The 20,287-nt window shown below is 42.6% G+C and overlaps 1 protein-coding gene across 1 annotated transcript in view; it reads left to right on the forward strand.

The window, feature by feature from the left end:
- The first annotated feature begins 2,458 nt into the window (after positions 1–2,458).
- n4bp2 (NEDD4 binding protein 2) overlaps positions 2,459–20,287 on the forward strand; it is a 103,065-nt gene continuing 85,236 nt past the window's right edge. The window contains exons 1-2 of the mRNA XM_041188896.1: positions 2,459–2,798; positions 16,270–17,776. Coding sequence (XP_041044830.1) covers positions 2,513–2,798; positions 16,270–17,776 — 1,793 coding nt within the window. The 5' untranslated portion in view covers positions 2,459–2,512. The remainder of the gene's footprint in view (positions 2,799–16,269; positions 17,777–20,287) is intronic.

The raw sequence follows: 20,287 nt of genomic DNA on the forward strand, positions 1-20,287 counted from the left end.
CTGAACAAGGGCAATTAGGCAATAAATGCTGGCCTAGCCAGTGACACCCACATCCCATGAATAATTTTAAAAAACATTGCTGATATGAGTGACTCATATCAAGCTTTGTATAAATTGTCCTTCCTGATAGTTTGGTGTAGAGGTCTTCAATCTTGGGAATAGGGTATCTGTCCAGTTTGGCTGCTTGGTTGACAGTTAGTTTATAGTCCCCACAGATCTGGATGGTTTGATCCGGTTTTAGGATGGGGCAGTGGGTGCGGCCCGCTCTGGGAACTGAACCACTTTTATGACGCCCAGCCTCTTGAGCCGATTCAAGTCAGCATCAACGTTCTCTCTCAGGGCATATGGCACCAGTCTTGCTTTCAAGAGCTGCTTGTGGGTCCACATAAATCTTGGCCTGTAGGCCTTTGATTTTTTTTGTAGTTCATCTTTGAAGATGGTGTCATTTTTTTTGGCAGCTCCAGCAGTTCTACTGCTCACAATGGGAAAATTTTGGACCAGTTTAATTTCCTTCAGCCAATCACGACCTAGAAGGCTTGGACCTTAACCTTCCACCACCATCACTGGTGCTGTTTGGTGTTTATAATAAACAATTACTCTGGTGATACCTTATACCTGAATTTCTTTGCCTGTAAACATTTTCAACTTGGCAAAGGTTTGTTCAAAATTTAATTTTTGAGCATTTTTATTTAAATATCTGAAAGTGTGTTTTCCGATTACAAAATGTTCTCCATTTTAAGGGTTTACCATTCACTTGCAGTGTGACAGTAATTGGTTCTGTCTTCCCAACTTTCATGTTGAATAAGGGATAAATGTCAGAACTGGTTGTTTGTGGATCATCCACACTATATACTTCATTGGACTTCGTTTGTTGCCTGGAAGCCTGTTTTAATCTTGTTTTGCAATATTTCAATATATGTTCTCTTTTGTGACAAAAATGACACTCCACCTTTTTAAATTGGCAATTGTTAGGAATATGATTGTTTCCATATCAATAAAAATTAGTTTTGAATTTTCTGCTAAGCTGTTTCCTCTAAATGTTTGGTTAGCAGGGGCTGTTTCCCACTTCATGGTGGAGTCCTGGCTTTTAATGCCACTTTCAGCTGACCGACTAGGAAAACGGCACCATTTTGCGCACCTTGAATTGCTTGTGAATCCCTTTCAGCACTTTCTATTGCAAGCGCTATTTCTAATGCTTTCTTAAAATTAAGATCCACTCCAGCCAGCAATCTTTGCTGAATAGCATCCTCTTGCACACCACAGACCAAACAATCCCTGTGCATATAAGTCAGGGTTTCACCAGAAATCACAATATTCTCTTAGTTGTTTTAATTTTGCCATGTAGGTAGCAATGGTTTTCCCCAGTGCTGTATTCCGTGAATTGAACCTGAACCTCTGCATTGTGACTGAGGGCTTAGGTTGAAAATGTCACTTAACGAGGTCTAGTAATTCACTGAAGGTCTTCGAATCAGGGATGCTAGAGGCCGTCAGGCTTTGAATTAAACTGTCGGTTTTGCTTCCATAAATACTCAGGAGAATGGCTCTCCTCTTTCCCTCCCCTGTGATTTTGTTGACTTGAAAGTAGGATGCAAGACATTCTATATATTGAGACCAGTCGTCTGTGGCTGGCTCAAAGCGCTCGACTCTGCCAAACTATGGCATCTCGGATGAGTAAATCTTCCTTTCTTTTTAATTATCTGAGATACTCACAATCACTGGGCAAGGGACAACACCGGATCTGATTTATCCTCATCACCAGTTTGTTAGAGAGTTGATTTTCCAGGCAACTTTTCTTGGTGGAAACATTGAACTTTATTTAGAAGACAGCAGCAGCTACACGTGCATCTAACTCTATAACCAAAGAAAACCTTGCTCCAGAGGTTCCCCCCGCTGCTAACTCATCGGTTTACACAGATCATATGATCTTACAAACACAGGATTATTTTTAAACCTACAGTCCTATATTTACCAGAACTATAATTACTACACGTGTCCTTGCTAAATGTTGAGTACCCTTGGATTATCAGTTCCCAGCCTTGGTCAGGAAGAATATTTTCCTTGCAGAAGGTCTATGGAATTCTCTGCCCCAGAAAGCAGTGGAGGCTGGATCATTAAATTTATTCAAGGCTGAATTAGATAGAATTTTGATAGGCAAGGGAGTCAGGAGTTATGGGAGGGGCCGACAAGAAAGTTAAGTTGAGGCCACATATCAGCCATTATCTTATCGAATGGCGGGGCAGGTTCGAAGGGCCAAATGGCCTATTCCTGCTATCCTTTGATACTTGTGTGCGGGAGGAACTGGGGTTCAAGTTTGCAGGTTGAATGTTACCAGAGTCAAGCAGCTATCTGATTGGGCCAATTGACAGCATTGGACGGGCCCTTCAGCCACGTGACTTGGCGCGCAGCCCCACCCCCGCGCACTGACCCTGAGTGACGTCGATTCTGACCCCGCCCCTCCCGCTCGCGCTGCGGCCGTTTCCGGGCCTGGCTCCGGCTGACAGACAGGAGCAAAATGCCGAGGAAAAGGCGGAATCCCGCCGCATCTAGTCCGGCTCGACCGTCTGGAATGGGGCCTCCGCCCAGGATCAGCACTTCGGTGCCGGCTCCGGCCACAGTCAATCGCGTCCAGGCTCCAGTTCCTAGTCGGGCCTCCGGCTCCAGTTCGGTCGTTGCGTCTTCTGCTTCCGTGGACTCTGCCGGGGTGAACAAGGAGGAGTTGCTAGACAGGATGACTGAGATGTTCTCTCACCTGGACCCTACCGTGGTATATGTTGTGCTGTCCGAATGTGACTTTAAAGGTAATCCAGAACGCATTTGGATCAGCGCCCTTTCCCATCAGTCTTTCACTGTTCGGTTGCACCTGGATCATCTGCACTCGGCTGATGGACTGTCAAATATTTCTGCTTTGTTTCCCTCTTGAATTTCAATTGTCGTTACCCCTCTCTTTGCCGCGCCCCCGCCCCCCAACCTCCATGTTCTGTTGTTTTTGCAAGTTGACCCTGAAAACAAATCATTTCCTTTTTGAGAAAACTGTTGACACGAGGTTAAAGGTGGTCATTTTGAAAGCATCTTTTAAAATTTGCACTCTGCCATCTCATGGTGTAAACACCGTGCACATAGGTTCAGAACTTTTAACAAGTATTTTGAACTGGACAAAATTTTAAATTATTACAGTGACTTGAGTGGTTGCATGATCACGGGAAGACTCAAGTGTCAGTTGTTGAGGTGATTGTTTCTGCTCCATTGGCAGAGAAGCTATAGTCCTTATTTTGAAGCTTATTATCTTTCTTAAATAGCAAATGACCAGCACTTTATTGAGATAATTGTCAGTGAGCCTTGTGTAGGGATGTTGTCCTACTGGGATAGCGTAATTTGTATTCTGCAGACCTGAGTTAGTGCTGAGTGTGCATTTCTTTTTGTCCAGGGACAAAGGAGATGTGTACTGATTGCCAGCTGATTAATGTTAGGCGAAAAGCAGCAGGGATTTGGTTCTGTCCAAATATTAATAAGTGCTCATATTTAAGTTTTTAAATGGTCCGAAATGTTCAAACCTGTCTTTGAATCAGAGTATAAATTATATATACTGTGCTCAAAATGTGTGAAACTATCTCATGGAGGTGGCGTTGTCTGTCTTGTTTGTTGCACGTTTCGTGCAGTCAAATGACAGAATCAGCAGCCAAGTTGTACTAATACATTGTGTTACACAGCTGAAATTGCTTAATGTCAGTGCAAAAGTGGTGATGAACTGCTAAAATATGTAACCAGACTAACTGTACACAAAAATGTTGAATGCAGAAAACAACAGTTAAAAATGGTTGGTGTTTCACAAGCCTGGTTGAGTACTTAATTTTTGAAAATCTTGGCACTCTTATATGTCTCTTCCTACGGGCCATTAGTGTTGCAATTTACCAACTCATATAAGTTCCACGGTTGTGGATTAATAATTTTTTTCTTGATTTTTGAGATTAGAAACCCTGAATTCTCTGTTTTTGTGCTTAAAGTTGAATCCTGAGCTGCATGCTCTACTCATTGTGCACATTGTGATGTATGTGACATGTGAGATGATGTCATCAGAGGAGTAGACACCCATCTCTGGACTGACTTTCAGTGCTAGATTGTTTGTTCCAAGGGTGTAAGAATTCTTGAAGACTTGAGGCAGTTTAGAATTTGCAGTTGTGTGTATCCATTGAGAAATGTCAACATCATGGGGAGGTGATGGCATAGTGGTATTGTCGCTGGACTAGTAATCCAGAGACCCAGGATAATGCTCTGGAGACCTGCCACAGCAGATGTTGCGATTTGAATTCAATAAAAATCTGGAATTAAAAGTCTAAGATCACCATGAAACCATTGTCAATTGTTGTAAAAGCCCATCTGGTTCATAAATGTCCTTTAGGGAAGGAAGTCTGCCATGCTTATCTGGTCTGGCCTACATGTGACTCCAGACCTACAACAATGTGGTTGACTCTTAAAATGCCCTCTGAACAAGGGCAATTAGGGATGGGCAATAAATGCTGGCTTAGCCAGCGATGCCCACATCCTGTAAATAAATTTTAAAAATCCAACCTGGCCAATTACCGCCCCATCAGTGCCCTCTTGATCATCAGTAAAGCAATGGAAGGGGTCGTCAACAGTGCCATCAAGCGGCACTTGCTTAGCAATAACCTGCTCTCTGCTGCCCAGTTTGGATTCTGCCAAAGCCCCTCAACTCCTGACCTCATGCTTAGCAATAACCTGCTCACTGCCGCCCAGTTTGGATTCCACCAAAGCCCCTCAACTCCTGACCTCATTACAGCCTTCAGTCAAACATAGACAAAAGAGCTGAACTTCTGAGTTGAGGTGAAAGTGACTGCCCTTGACATGAAGGGAGCATTTGACCAAGTGTGGCATCAAGGAGCCCTAGCAAAACTGGAGTCAATGGGAATCAGGGAAAATTCTCTGCTAGTTGGAGTCATACCTAGTACGAAGGAAGATGGTTGTGGTTGTTGGAGGTCAGTCATTTCAGCTCCAGGACATTGCTGCAGGAGTTCCTCAGGGTAGTGCCCTCGGCCCAACCATCTTCAGCTGCTTCATCAATGATTTTCCTAAGGTCAGAAGTGAGGATGTTCACTGATAATTGCACAATGTCCAGCACCATTCACAACCCCTAAGATACTGAAGCATTCCATGTCCCAATGCAGCAAGACCTGGACAATATCCAGGCTTGGGCTGACAAGTGGCAAGTAACATTCATGCCACACAAGTGTAGGCAATGACCATCTCCAACTGGAGAGAATCCAACCATCACCCCTTGATGTTCAATGGAATTATCATCACTGAATTCCCCACTATCAATGGGGGTTACCATTGACCAGAAGCTGAACTGGACTAGTTATATAAAAAGAGCAGGTCAGAGGCTAGGAATCTTGCGATGAGTAACTCACCTCCAGACCCCCCAAAGCCTGTCTACCATCTACAAGGCACAAGTCAGGAGTGTGATGGAATACTCCCCATTTGCCTGGATGAGTGCAGTTCCCACAACACTCAAGAAGCTTGACACCAACCAGGACAAAGCAGCCCGCTTGATCGACACCACATCCACAAACATTCACTCCCTCCACCACCAATGCACTGTAGCAGCAGTGCGCACCATCTACCAGATGCACTGCAGGAATTCACCAAGGCCCCTTTGACTTGAAAATATATCACAGTTCCTTCACTGTGGCTGGGTTAAAATTCTGGAACTCCCTTCCTAACAGCACTGTGGGTGTACCTACACCACATGGACTGCACTGGTTCAAGAAGGCAGCTCACCACCACCTTCTCAAGGGCAACTAGAGATGGGCAATAAATCCTGGCCCAGCCAACACTGTCCACATCCCGTGAATGAATTAAAATTGAATATAATGCAATGGTTTAACAGCATTAATATTATCAAATGATTTAATAGAAACCTAACACTAATTTAGGATTATATTGTTTTGTTCCAGATACCATTTTCCATTGCTCCAAATATGTGTGATATTCAAGCAGAACTGGGCTTATTTTTGTTGAAGGAGGATTTCCTTGAACCTCATGTTATTCTGCAGAGTCTGATTCTGCCGCCGCCACCCCACCCCCGGTCCCATCTGATTATTATACATGGAAAGTGAATAAAAGGTTAAAAAAAGAGTTAGCTGTAATCAGGGATCAAAATATTTTTTTCTGAAGGCTTTTCTTGAAATTTTCTTGGGCTACTTTTTTGTTTTCAGGAGCTCCTATTTTATTCTCATTAACTCCTTTATTAGGTGATGCAATCATGTAATAACATTACCTTCTGTCGTGTTGAATTTTTTGAGTGTTTCTTTCTTTGGTATGATATGGTAGCACAAATACCAAAGACTGCGTGTGAATCTATAAATGTTTTTGTTAATTCATTATATATAAATCTCCCATATTCTGTTGCCAAAATGAAAATTCTAACTACTTGGGACAAGGTAACTTATTGGGAGTGAATTTCACAACTATAGCACCTTTTAAAAAGTAATTGCAAGCAATCAGCACTTACCAGAATTCTTTGGTTTTGTTCTGCCAATTTCAAGTTTCTTTCCCTTCAATACTTTGTTTAAAGTTAGTACTGACAAACGTGTCAGGATACTGACTTCCAAAGGTTCAACTGTGCACAAGGGGAATACGCACAAGTTAAATCTGTGCTAACCACCAGGTAACGAGTGGTTTAATTCACATATACTCACATTTCAATGATTTTTTTCCCAAGCTTTAAACCATGTTTTAATGAGTCATAGACTGGAATCATTTAGCACAGAAACCGCCTAGTTAGATTCAAGATACATAACACTTGATAGAGGTGGTTACATCACTAACCTGTAAAAATGGACAAGTAATTAAATAAAATAATTAAGTAGTTAATTAAAACACAAAGATGGCAGGACAGGTGATGTGTCAAGGTTGCAGCATGTGGGAGCTCCTGGATACCAGTGTGATCCGAGGCAAACGTGTCTGCAGTAAGCGTCTTTTTAAAATTCATTAATGGGATGCAGAGAATAGGTAGACCAGCATTTATTGCCCATGCCTAATTGTCTTTGAGAAGGTGATGGTGAGCTGCCTTCTTGAACCGCTGCAGTCCATGTGTTGTAGAATACCCAGCATGCTGTTAGGGAGGGAGTTCCAGGATTTTGACCCAGCGACAGTGAACAAACGGCGATATATTGCCAAGTCAGGGTGGTGAGTGGCTTGGAGGGAAACTCCCAGTTGGTGGTGTTCCCATGTGTTTGCTGTGCTTGTCCTCCTAGATGGAAGTAGTTGTGGGTTTGGAAAGTGCTGACTGTGGCTTGAGGAGCTTTGCCTCAGAGTCATTGAGCTGAAGCCGAGCTGCAGATACTGCGACACATCAGGGAAGGTGGAAAGTTACCAGGAGGCATTAGGGTAGGGACTTCTGATTTAGAAGGTGGTCAGGGACAGGAGGGTGTGACTGCAGCTGAGGCAGGTAAGGGGACCCAGAGGTCAGGAGTGTCAGCCTCTGCAATTGTCCAACAGGTTTGGGGTTCTTTCAGTTTGTTTGGATGAGAGTGGGGACTGCAGGGTGGTTGAGCTGATTGACTATGACGCTGTGGTACAGGAAGCCATTCAAGTAGGAAGAGCAAACAGGAAAGTAGTGGTAGTGGGAGTTAATATAGTGCAGAGCATTGACACTGTTCTCTGCAGCAAAGAGCAAGAGTCCAAATGTCAGTGTTGCCTGCCTGGTGCCAGGGGTCAGGACATTTGCTCATGGCTGGAGAGGAACTTACAGTGGAATGGGAAGGATCCAGTTGTCATGGCCCATATAGGTACCACTGACATGGGCAGGATGAGGAATGAGGTTCTGCATAGTCAGTATGAGGAGCTAGGCACCAAATTAAGAAACAGATCCTCAAAGGTAATAATCTCTGGATTATTGCTTGAGCCATATGCAAATTGGCATAGGGCAAATAAGATTAGAGAAATGATGTGTGACTGAAAAACTAATGTGGGAGAATTGGGTTCTGGTTCGTGGAGCACTGGCACCAGTACTGGTGAAAGTGGGGGGCTGTATGTTGGGACGGTCAGCCATGCTGGGACCAGTGTTTTAATGAGCTGCGTAAATAGGGAAGTAGAATGCTTCAAAGTAAACAAAGGGGGTGAGGGATCAAACTTGTGTAATTGTAGCAAATCAAAGGGTACAGTCAAGGCAGGAGAGAAAAATAGTAATGAGGGCCAGAGAGTGGCAGGAAGGGACAGAGTGAAAAAAAAACCTATAAAATGCACTAACAATCAAGGCTAGATGTTACAAAGATAACAAAAAAACTAAACTGATGGCTTTGTATCTGCACATAGCATTCATAACAAAGTAAATTAATTGATAGCACACATTGAAATAAATAAATATGATCTGATAGCCATCACAGAGACGTGGCTGCAGGATGACAAGGCTTGGGTACTGAATATTGAGAAGTATATGACGTTCAAGAGGAATAGGAAGCTAGGTAAAGGTGGAGGGGTAGCACTGTTGGCGCAATAGTTAGAGATGACCTTGGTTCAGGAGATCAGGGTGTAGAATCGGTTTGGGTGGAGATGAGGAATATTAGAGGAAAGAAGTCACTAGTGTGAGTGGTCTATAGGCCCTCAAACAGTAACCACAATATAGGACAACGTATATAAGAAGAAACGTTGGGTGCTTGTGATAAAGAGATGACAATAATTATGGGTGTTTTTAATCTACATATAAATTGGAAAAACCAGATTGGCAGTGGTATCCTGGATGATGAGTTGATAAAATGCTTTCGAGATAGATTCTTAGAGCAGCACATTCTGGAACGAACTAGGGAACAGGTTAAAAACAAAAACAGAATTACCTGGAAAAACTCAGCAGGTCTGGCAGCATCAGCGGAGAAGAAAAGAGTTGACGTTTCGAGTCCTCATGACCCTTCGACAGAACTGTTGAAGGGTCATGAGGACTCGAAACGTCAACTCTTTTCTTCTCCGCTGATGCTGCCAGACCTGCTGAGTTTTTCCAGGTAATTCTGTTTTTGTTTTGGATTTCCAGCATGCACAGTTTTTTTGTTTTTATCTTAGGGAACAGGTTATATTAGACTAGGTACCGTGTAATGTGATGGGATTAATTAATGATCTCAGAATAAAGGTACCCCTAGGTAGCAGCGGTCACAATATGATTGAACTTTACATCCAGTTTGAAAGGGAGAAAAGTAGATCTAAGACTAGTATTTTAAACTTAAATAAGGGCAACTATGTGGGCATGTAAGCTGAGCTAGCTAAAGTGAATTCTGATACTAGGCTAGAGGATAGATCAATAGAGAAGCAGTGGCAGACATTTAAGGGGATATTTCAGAATGAGTATATTCCTACTATAAAGAAAAATTCTAAAATGTGGACCCACCATCCGTGGTTAACTAAAGAAGTTAAGGAAAGCACCGACTTAAGGAAAAAAACATAAAACTCCGCAAAGATTAGGGGCAGGTTAGATGATTGGTCAGAATGTAAAGAATGGCAGAGAATGAATATAAGGTTAATCAGGAGAAATTAGAGTATGAGAGGAAGCTAGCTAGAAATATAAAAATGTATTGCAAGAGTTTCTACGGGTATTTAAAAAGGAAAAGAGTAAGTAAAGCGAGTGTTGGTCGGCTGGAGAGTAAAAGTGGGGAGTTAATAGTAGATAATAAGGAGATAAAAACAAAAAAACTGCGGATGCTGGAAATCCAAAACAAAAACAGAATTACCTGGAAAAACTCAGCAGGTCTGGCAGCATCGGCGGAGAAGAAAAGAGTTGACGTTTCGAGTCCTCATGACCCTTCGACAGAACTTGAGTTCGAGTCCAGGAAAGAGCTGAAATATAAGCTGGTTTAAGGTGTGTGTGTGGGGGGCGGAGAGATAGAGAGACAGAGAGGTGGAGGGGGTTTGTCGCTACAACCACACCAACCCCCTCCACCTCTCTGTCTCTCTATCTCTCCGCCCCCCACACACACACCTTAAACCAGCTTATATTTCAGCTCTTTCCTGGACTCGAACTCAAGTTCTGTCGAAGGGTCATGAGGACTCGAAACGTCAACTCTTTTCTTCTCCGCCGATGCTGCCAGACCTGCTGAGTTTTTCCAGGTAATTCTGTTTTTGTAGTAGATAATAAGGAACTGGCAGATGAAATGAACAAATGTTTTGCTTCTGTCTTCACTATGGAAGATACAAAAATCATTCCAATAATAGCTGTAAGTCAGGAGGTGGAAGGGAGAGAGGAATTTGGTGAAATTATAATCACTGGGGAACTGGGATTGAATAAACTAATGAAGCTGTGAGCTGACAAGTCTCTGATCTGATGGACTACACCCTAGGGTCTTAAAAGAGGTGGCTAATGAGGTCGTAGATGTGTTGGTGTTAATTTTCCAAAATTCACTAGATTCTGGGAAGGTTCCATCACACTGGAAAGTAGCAAATATAACCCCTCTATTCAGGAAGGGAAGGAGGTAGAAGACAGGAAAGTTTTGGCCAGTTAGCTTGATGTCTGTCATGGGGAATGTGTCAGAATTGATCATTAAGGAAGTTATAGCTGGACACTTAGAAAAAGTCAAAGTAATTGGGAAGAGTCAGCATGATTTTGTGAAAGGGAAATTGTGTTTAACCAATTTATTGGAGTTCTTTGAAGGAGTAACATACACCGTGGATAAAGGGGAGTCTGTAGACGTGCTGTACATGATTTCCCAGAAGGCATTTGATCAGCTGCTACATCAAAGGATGTTGCAGAAGATAAAAGCTCATGGTGCAGGTGGTAATATATTAGCATGGGTGGAAGATTGGTTGGCTGGAAGAAAACAGAGCATGCATAATTGAGTCTTCAACTGATCGGCAGGATGTAGCGAGTGGAGTCCCTCAGGGGTCTGTGCTGGGGCCTCAACATTTTACAATTTACATCAATTACTTTGATGAGGGGAGCGAAGGCATGGTTGTAAAATTTTCAGACGGATATAGATAAATTGAGTGATTGGGCAAAAACCTGGCAGATAGAGTATAATGTGGGAAAATGAGTTGTTCACTTTGGCAGGAAGAATCACTACCACAGTGGAATACACAGATAACTTTTATCTCCAAATCAAAGGCACTGCTTGGATAAGAAATCTATCCCAGCATATGCAAACATGTACATGGCAGAGCGGGAAAAGAGGGTACTATATTTAAAATGGGTCCCAGGTTCCCTATGTGTTACTACAAATACTTGGATGACATATGGAGTGTTTGGATACGCATAGAAGCAGAATTTTAAAAATTCACCAATATCTTACCATACCCCTGCCACAGTCCCTCTCTCCCTGGCTGGCTGATGCAGCCTCTCTCTCCCTGGCTTGCAGCTGCAGTCCAACACCCCCTGCACCCCACTCCCCGGAGAGATGGCCTCTGCCCCCCCCCCGACTGGCCAGCATCCCCATTCCCCTCCGGTGCGGTGGCAGCCGCCACCCTTCCCTCCTTTAATGATCCTTTATTTATAGTAGTTATTCGGTTTAAGGGACGAATAAAATGGGTTTTTTTTAACAAGGTTCTACTGCTACATTGAGGGAAAATCCCAACAAAGTTTTTGTCTTGCTGAAATTTGGTTTTGAAATAAGCGCATCATTTTTTTTTATTCTTTGGGTATGGATGTTCCTGGCACCTCCAATATCTGTTGCCTATTCAGGTGGCAATGAGCTGCATTGAACTGCTGTCATCGATGTGGTAAAGGTGCACCCAGATGCCCTTAGGTAAAGTGCTCCTGGAATTTGCCCTAAGAACGATGATGGAACATTGAAATATACGACCAAGTCAGGTTGGTGTGTGTCTTGGAGGGGAACTTGGATGTGATGGTATTTCCAAGCCCTTACTGCCATGTACCAAAGAAGGCTTGACATTTTGTTGCAGTATACCTTGTAAATAGTCTTATCAGCAATCCCTCAGGTCAAGAATGCTTCTTTTTTGTGGATGACTGAGTGGAAGTGAGATGTCACTGTTGGGAGTTTGCAGATGGCTTTTGAGTCCTATCTTAGCCTTGCAGGCTCGCTTGCAGTGAGGACATCGGCTGTCGGCCGGTAGAGGTGGTGGTGGATTGTTGGTTTCAGCAGCTGCCCTCTTTTTTTTCCTTGCCTCTTGCTGTTCTCTCTCAGTGGCTGCTATTGTTTCCTGGATGTTTTGACACCATTTTTGATGATGAATCGTCATTTTGGCCACAATCGGTCAACTGCTTCCCATGTGTTGATGTTAATAGAGCTTTGTGATTATCTTTGAAACACTTCTTTTGACTCCCGTGTAAATAGGTTCCCTAGCTTACCTCTGAATAGAGCAGCTGTTTGGGCAGTCTTAAGTCAAGCATTCTGATGACCTGTCCTGCCCATCTCCAGCTGATGTGGGACTATCGTGGCCTCTACAGTGGGCATATCTGTGTTTTGGATGAAGCTCATGTTTGTTTTTTTTTGTCTTCTCACTTGATTCACAAGGACTTTCTAAGACAGGATTGATGTTCTCAGGCCTTGGTATGTCATCTATAAGTTGTCCAAGCTTCAGCACCATTGAGCACTTTGGGGAGAATCTCTGCCCAACAGACTTTGTGTTTAGTGTCAGGTCTGATATCATGATTCTCAAATTCAAGTGTGTAGGAACATAGGATTTAGGGGCAGGAGTAGGCCATTTAGCCCTTTGAGCCTGCTCCACCATTCAATAAGTTCATGGCTGATCTGGTTGTGGTCTCAACTCCACTTTCTGCCTGCTCCCCATCGTTCTCAACTCCCTTGTTGATCAAAAATCTGTCTAACTCGGCCTTGAATAAATTCAATAACAAGCCTCCACTGCTTTCTTGGAAAGTGAATTCCACATACTAACGATGCTTTGAGAGAAAAAAATTCTCCTCATCTCCATCTTAAATAGCAGACCTCTTATCCTTAAATTGTGTCCTCTGGCTCTAGCCTCTCCCAAAAGTGGAAACACCTTCCTGGTATCTACCCTATCAGATCCTCTCTGGATCTTATATGTTTCAATCAGATCACCTCTTATTCTTCTAAACTTCAATGGGTTAAGGCCCAACCTGTTCGACCTTTCATCATAAGATAAGTTCTTCATCCCAGGAATGAATTGAGTGAACTTTCTCTGAACTGCTTCTAATGCAGTTGTATCTTTTTTCAAATAAAGAGATCAAAGCTATATACAGTATTCCAGATGTGGTCTTACCAAGGCCCTGTACAGCTGCAGTAAAACTTCCCTACTTTTATATTCCATCCCCCTTTGCAATAAACACCAATATTCTATTTGCCTTCCTAATCACTTGCCACACCTGCATACCAGTTTTTTGTGACTCATGTACCAGGGCACCCAGACCCCCTCTAGCACCAAGTTCTGCAATCTCTCTCCATTTAAATAGTATACTACTTTCCTATTCGTCCTGCCAAAGTGGACAAGTTCACATTTTCCCACATTATGCACAGTCTGCCAAATTTTTGCCCACTCATTTAATCTGTCTATATCCCTTTGCAGACTTTCTACCTCTTCTTGACAACTTACTTTCCTATGTATCGTGATGTCATCAGCAAATTTAGCTACCATACGTTTGGTCCCTTTGTCTGAATCACTGATGTTGATTGTAAATAGTTGAGGTTGCAGCACTGATCCCTGTGGCACTCCACTTGTTACAGCTAGCCAACCTAAAAAAGACCCATTTATTCCTACTCTCTGCTTCCTGTTAGCTAACCAAAACTTTATCCATGCCATTATGAAAACTGCACTCCCTTGCTACTGATTCCCCTTTCACTGATCGAACCTTATTGTTAGCAAGCTCAGCATTCTGTTCAACTCAGCGCAGAGCTTCAGACTTCAGGTACACTCCATTACTAAGACCATTTACATCCAGTTGCAATACTAAATATCTGTTTCTCTCTGCTGCCGAAATCCTCTTTCAACTATATATTTGACAATCCAAAACTCTCCTTGCTGGCAGCACATCCTGTTCTTCAAATAGTGCAATGCTGTCATGCTTTGTGACAGCATTGATCTTTGGAAGAACTTGGAAGACTTCTAAGCACTCCAAGCACATGATAGCGTTTGCTGGATTAGCAAAAACAAATTAGTAACATTGAGATTATTACAGTGTTTAATCTGACTGTTGGTAAAGAAACATTAAGTATTCCACTGAATTGAATATTGTTGTTCATGCACCAAAAATGGCATTTTAAAAGATGTTTATCTTCAGTATGTTCAGCTGATACCGCTTTCACCTCAGTCAGAAGGCTATGGAAATTCAATTTCAGGATTTAACCTCAATTGTTAGAGGTGCCATCTTTCATAAGAGGCGTTAAGTCAAGGCACTATGTTACAAGCTCAGATAAATGCAAAAAAGCCTTTGCATCATTAAAACAGAACCGGGAAGTTCTCCCAGCATTCATCCCTCCGCCAACTCCACTGTAAATAAATTGTCTGGTCATTATTGATTTAGTATTGGTGGAACCTCGGTTTGTGCATATTGGCTGTCGAATTTCCCAACATAGCAGTGACTGCTCTTTACAAATAATTATTGAATGTAATTTACCATAGGCTGAGCTAGCACATTGGATTAGGTGGTGTACCTCTTCTTCATTGTCAGATTTTTGGGATAGATCATTTCCAAGATATGGAAAGTGAAGGTGTTGGATTTGATTCATTTGGTATGGGTTGGTGGAGCACTTGATCTTCCTGGTGTTCAGGACAAGTCCCATGCTCTTGTAGGCTTTGATGAATATGTCAACAGCCTTCAGAGTGAGCAAGTAGTACACACTGCCATCACAGCGATTAAAGTAATGGATTAGATGCTGATCGAGTGGATGGTGTGGAGTTTCTTTGTGTTTTTGCAACTGCATCCATAGAAGCAAATGGAGAGTATTGCATTTCACTTTTGATGTGTCTTGTAGGAGGTGGAAACGTTTTGGAGAATCAAAAGGTGAACTGATTGCTGGAGAATAACCAACCTCATCTCTAGGAGCCACAGTATTTATATGACTACCCCAGTTAAGTTAATAGTCAAAGATGACACCTAGGATGGTGGGGATTTGGTAATGGCAATGTCATTGCATGACATGGGAAGGCAGTAAATCACACAGACGGAGCCATCTGTACTTACCCCCATAAACCTACTTTACAATAAACCAGAAAAATATTATGAAAGTTATTATATTTTCATGACAGTCTTGTACAGTTGCCTGATCTTAGTGGGGAGAGGAATTTCCACTGAGACCACGGAATATTGCCTAATCTTTGCTTGTTGGGTGAATGTTGTGCTTCATCTAAAGGCCTGCTGATTAGCGCTCGGGTACAGGTACAGTGCCTCAAATCCAGCAAAACAACACTGACTGATCTGCAGCAGCTCCAAAGAATTTCCCAGCTTATCTTGCAGCATTGTCTCTGTTTCTTTCAAAACTGCTCTTTGCAATCCTTACTTTAAAAACACATCCTCAACACTCCACGTGCCCAACCCGAAAACCGGCATGATTCGAAATCTGGCACAGACTCAGCCCTGAGGTTACTGGTTTTGAGACACTGTACCTGTACTCAATTTCTGCTGTTGTGTGTGCAGTGGATATTTTACAAAGCTAGCCTTAGACTTCCAAAAATTTGGCCGGTTTAACATTGGCTTTGTGCAAAATTGTGGACACTACCGGATTGGTTCAGAGTTGCAGCAAAACACAAGATAAATGACTCCTTGGCCACTTGATAGGAATGTGCTAATTTCCAATCAGTCAGAAAAAGTTCATCTGGTGACTTGTCTGAACAAACAATGTGTAACTTTTTGCATCTGGGTTTATACCTTCTGCATCGCTAATTGTGGATTTGTAGGTAGATGTTAAGTCTGCATTTTGGACTTGTTGGGGTCTGATTTCAGAAGTTTCCAGTGTGATTAGGGGCCTAAGCAATCAATAAGTTGTGTTCTTGGTGCCATCCACAGATACATTTCTGTTACCTTTATGAGACCACGTACCAGTTTTAATACACCATACAGCACTATGTGGAAGATGAACAATATGCATGTTACTGATACATACAAGCTACTATTGAATTGCATAATTGGTCTCTTGTAACAATCCTGATTTGTTGTTTCCTGTCTACCTTCCCCAGACTGGATGGGAGAGGGAATGTTTGAAAATTGCTACTTTTATGACCTGGTTGCCTGGTGCATAATTAATGCCAAAAGACATTTTTACATGCATGATAGCTCAGAATGTAAGAAAACTTTCCTGTTTGATTATCATACTTATGTGATGATTCCTTTTTTGTTTTATCCAGCTGATGATGCAATGGACTCTTTGTTGGTACTGTCTGACGCAGCTGAAGGTGTCGCCTCTTCCAGCTTCACGGGATTTGATCATGTGGCAGCTGCCCTGAGTGATGGTCAAGTTAATAGTGCGAACAAAGTAGTAATGAAAGACCATGGAAATAATTCAATTGTTGTTTCTGAAAGCATTAGAACATCTGGATTTCACTTAACTCAACAATTGGACACTTTCGCTGTAAATGAATTGGAGAAGTATAGCACAAATGCAAATTATGAAACTGGCCCAGAACAATGCATAACTTATCAGCAGTACCAGCCATTTATGAACCAATATAATTCTCCCATCAATCAGTTTTCTAGACTCTGTGTTAGTGACAAGTTGCCTCAGCTACTTCAGTCAAATTTGAACTCTTTCAGTTGTATGTCAAATCAACAGCAAACAGTAGCAGATGATGGGATGTGTCTCAGATACTCACAGTTTGCCTTGGATTCAAAAGACTGTGAAGAAAATTTGAGCCAATGTTTTGATTCTGAAGACAACATCTTTGAGAACAAATCAGAAGTTCAGTTAGATTATAGCATGTTTGCTTCAGAAGCTGTTGAAAGGCCCAGCAGCAACAAGTCCTCCATTGAGCCTGGAGTTGCTTTTCCAAGCAGTATAAGCACAAGTAATGCAGATATTTGGACAAATCAAAGTGCAAGTAACAGTCTGTCAGCAGCCATTTCTATGAACATTGGCACAAACAAGTATGGTGGTTCAGAGCATTCTAGTCGGAAGTATGACCTACATTCAGATACAGTGGACCAGCAAGCTGGATTATTGCAAAGTAGTGATATTTCTGCTGAAGTAGTAGGAAAATGTTCTGGAAGAGGTGGAAAAGAAATATCATGGTTTAAACCAAATAGAAATCCATCTGTAGAAAACTGTGAATTATTTGAAGAGCGTCAAGAATATAAAGGAACAGATGAATTAAAGCCAAAAAGCAGCACTCTCCCAACAAAACCATTAGCAAATGAAGGGAGTAATTCAAACAATATGCAACAAAACACAACCTGTTTTCCTTACTGGTTTGATGTAGGGCAAGCTACTAGTGGTGAAAAACTCCCTAAGTTAATGAACAGTGGGGAAGTAAACTATCCTCAATATTCCAACAGTGTGCTCTTTACAAATATACCTCCAATCTCGTGGAATCTATGGGCTCCTGAATTCCAGCCTATGAGTGTGCCAAAGACTTTTGTCACCCCTATAGCAGTGAGTCCTGTAAAACCAAAGCCTCATGTTGTTTCACCATGCAGACCTGTAGGAGCTGTGTCTAGTCCTGATCCACATCATCAGACAAGGAGGCTGGGTTTCAACAACTTGCATCCAAAACCATGGTTAAATCAACATGGCATTCAGCAGTCACAGACTTGCGAGTATTCATTTCCACAGCATATGAATAGGAAGACACTGGGAACAGCGAAAGTGCTTATTTTAATGAGGGGACTACCTGGATCTGGGAAAAGTACCCTAGCCAGGTATGACATAATTTCTTTTACATAATTAGGAGGCACATGGGCGGGGTGGGGGAAGAAAATAATTTGTGTTAATCCAGTACTGTATCATTTTCTCAGAGCACTTTATAAGCATTGGATTCCAATCAAGGAACTTCTGAGCCAGAAAATTTCTGCTTCAAATCCCATTTCAGGCACTCGCACATAATCTAGGGTGACACTTCAGTGTAGCATCAAGGAAATGTTACACTGTCAGGTGCCAGCTTTCAGATGAGATGCTATACTGAGATCAGTTGGATTCCATGGCACTATTCACAAGTGCTGGGAAGGCCTCTCTTGCCCTGGCTAACACTTATCCCTCAACTGACATCCCTAAAACAGATCAATAGACCATTTATCGCATTGCTGTTTGTGGGACCCTGCTGTTGGCAAATTGGCTCCTAAGTTTCCTTACATTACAATAGTGACTATACTTGAAACATTTGATTGGCTGGGAATTACTTTGAAAGGCACTTGCGTAAATGCAACTTCTGTTTTAGAAGAGCAATCACTCTTCAGTTGACAAAAGAGAATAATATTTTAACAAGTATATGCTAACTTTCAGCTGATTGAATTGTTTTAACTGATTCGCATTTTAACCTGTTAAGTTTGTACTGACTTGTTGATTGTGTCAGATCATCTTTGGATGGTTTCTCTTTATTGACCTCCTGAGCTTCACTCTACATAGCTGCAACCTGTCCAAATTTGCATTGGCTGCACCCAGCCATTCATCTTGGTCTTTAGCAACCTCTGTCTGATATTGCACTGAATCCTAAGTCTTTGAGTGCATTTTCAAACCCGACAGGGCTTCAACTCATACTATCTTTGCAACCTCCTTGAACAACATATCTCAGTTAGTCCAAAACAAAAACAAAAACAGAATTACCTGGAAAAACTCAGCAGGTCTGGCAGCATCGGCGGAGAAGAAAAGAGTTGACGTTTCGAGTCCTCTTGACCCTTCGACAGAACTTGAGTTCGAGTCCAAGAAAGAGTTGAAATATAAGCTGGTTTAAGGTGTGTGTGTGGGGGGTGGAGAGAGAGAGAGAGAGGTGGAGTGGGGGTGTGGTTGTAGGGACAAACAAGCAGTGATAGAAGCAGATCATCAAAAGATGTCAACAACAATAATACAAAAGAACACATAGGTGTTAAAGTTAAAGTTGGTGATATTATCTAAACGAATGTGCTAATTAAGAATGGATGGTAGGGCACTCAAGGTATAGCTCTAGTGGGGGTGGGGAGAGCATAAAAGATGTAAAAAAAAACAGACAAATAAATAAATAAATTTTTTCCCCCCTTTTTTTCTTTTTCTCTTTTTATAATGGAAATAGGTGGGAAAAGGAAAATCTATATAATTTATTGGAAAAAAAAAGAAAAGGAAGGGGGAAACAGAAAGGGGGTGGGGATGGGGGAGGGAGCTCACGACCTAAAGTTGTTGAATTCAATATTCAGTCCGGATGGCTGTAAAGTGCCTAGTCGGAAGATGAGGTGTTGTTCCTCCAGTTTGCATTGGACTTCACTGGAACAATGCAGCAAGCCAAGGACAGACATGTGGACAAGAGAGCAGGGTGGAGTGTTAAAATGGCAAGCGACAGGGACGTTTGGGTCATTCTTGCGGACAGACCGCAGGTGTTCTGCAAAGCGGTCGCCCAGTTTACATTTGGTCTCTCCAATGTAGAGGAGACCACATTGGGAGCAACAAATGCAGTAGACTAAGTTGGGGGAAATGCAAGTGAAATGCTGCTTCACTTGAAAGGAGTGTTTGGGTCCTTGGATGGTGAGGAGAGAGGAAGTGAAGGGGCAGGTATTGCATCTTTTGCGTGGGCATGGGGTGGTGCCATAGGAGGGGGTTGAGGAGTAGGGGGTGATGGAGGAGTGGACCAGTGTGTCCTGGAGGGAGCGATCCCTACGGAATGCCGATGGGGGGGTGAAGGGAAGATGTGTTTGGTGGTGGCATCATGCTGGAGTTGGCAGAAATGGCGGAGGATGATCCTTTGAATGCGGAGGCTGGTGGGGTGATAAGTGAGGACAAGGGGGACCCTATCATGTTTCTGGGAGGGAAGAGAAGGTGTGAGGGCGGATGCGCGGGAGATGGGCCGGACATGGTTGAGGGCCCTGTCAACGACCGTGGGTGGAAAACCTCGGTTAAGGAAGAAGGAGGACATGTCAGAGGAACATCAACTCTTTTCTTCTCCGCCGATGCTGCCAGACCTGCTGAGTTTTTCCAGGTAATTCTGTTTTTGTTTTTGTTTTGGATTTCCAGCATCCACAGTTTTTTTGTTTTTATCTGTGTTTAATTGACTGCCACTGCTCTTCAAGAAATGCCTACCTCCTTGAAGAAGTTCTGTTCCTCTCTGCGACAAGATTTCTGTATTTCTCTTTTGCCCTGCTCACCTTCCTTGCTTTCCATTTCCCTCCTGGTGTTTGAGAAGGTGTTTACTAAAACCCGCTTTCACAGCCACATCTCCTTTCTCAGTGACTGTCTCCATCTCCGACTTA

The sequence above is a fragment of the Carcharodon carcharias genome, chromosome 1 (assembly GCF_017639515.1).
Source record: "Carcharodon carcharias isolate sCarCar2 chromosome 1, sCarCar2.pri, whole genome shotgun sequence".
Lineage (NCBI taxonomy): Eukaryota > Metazoa > Chordata > Chondrichthyes > Lamniformes > Lamnidae > Carcharodon > Carcharodon carcharias.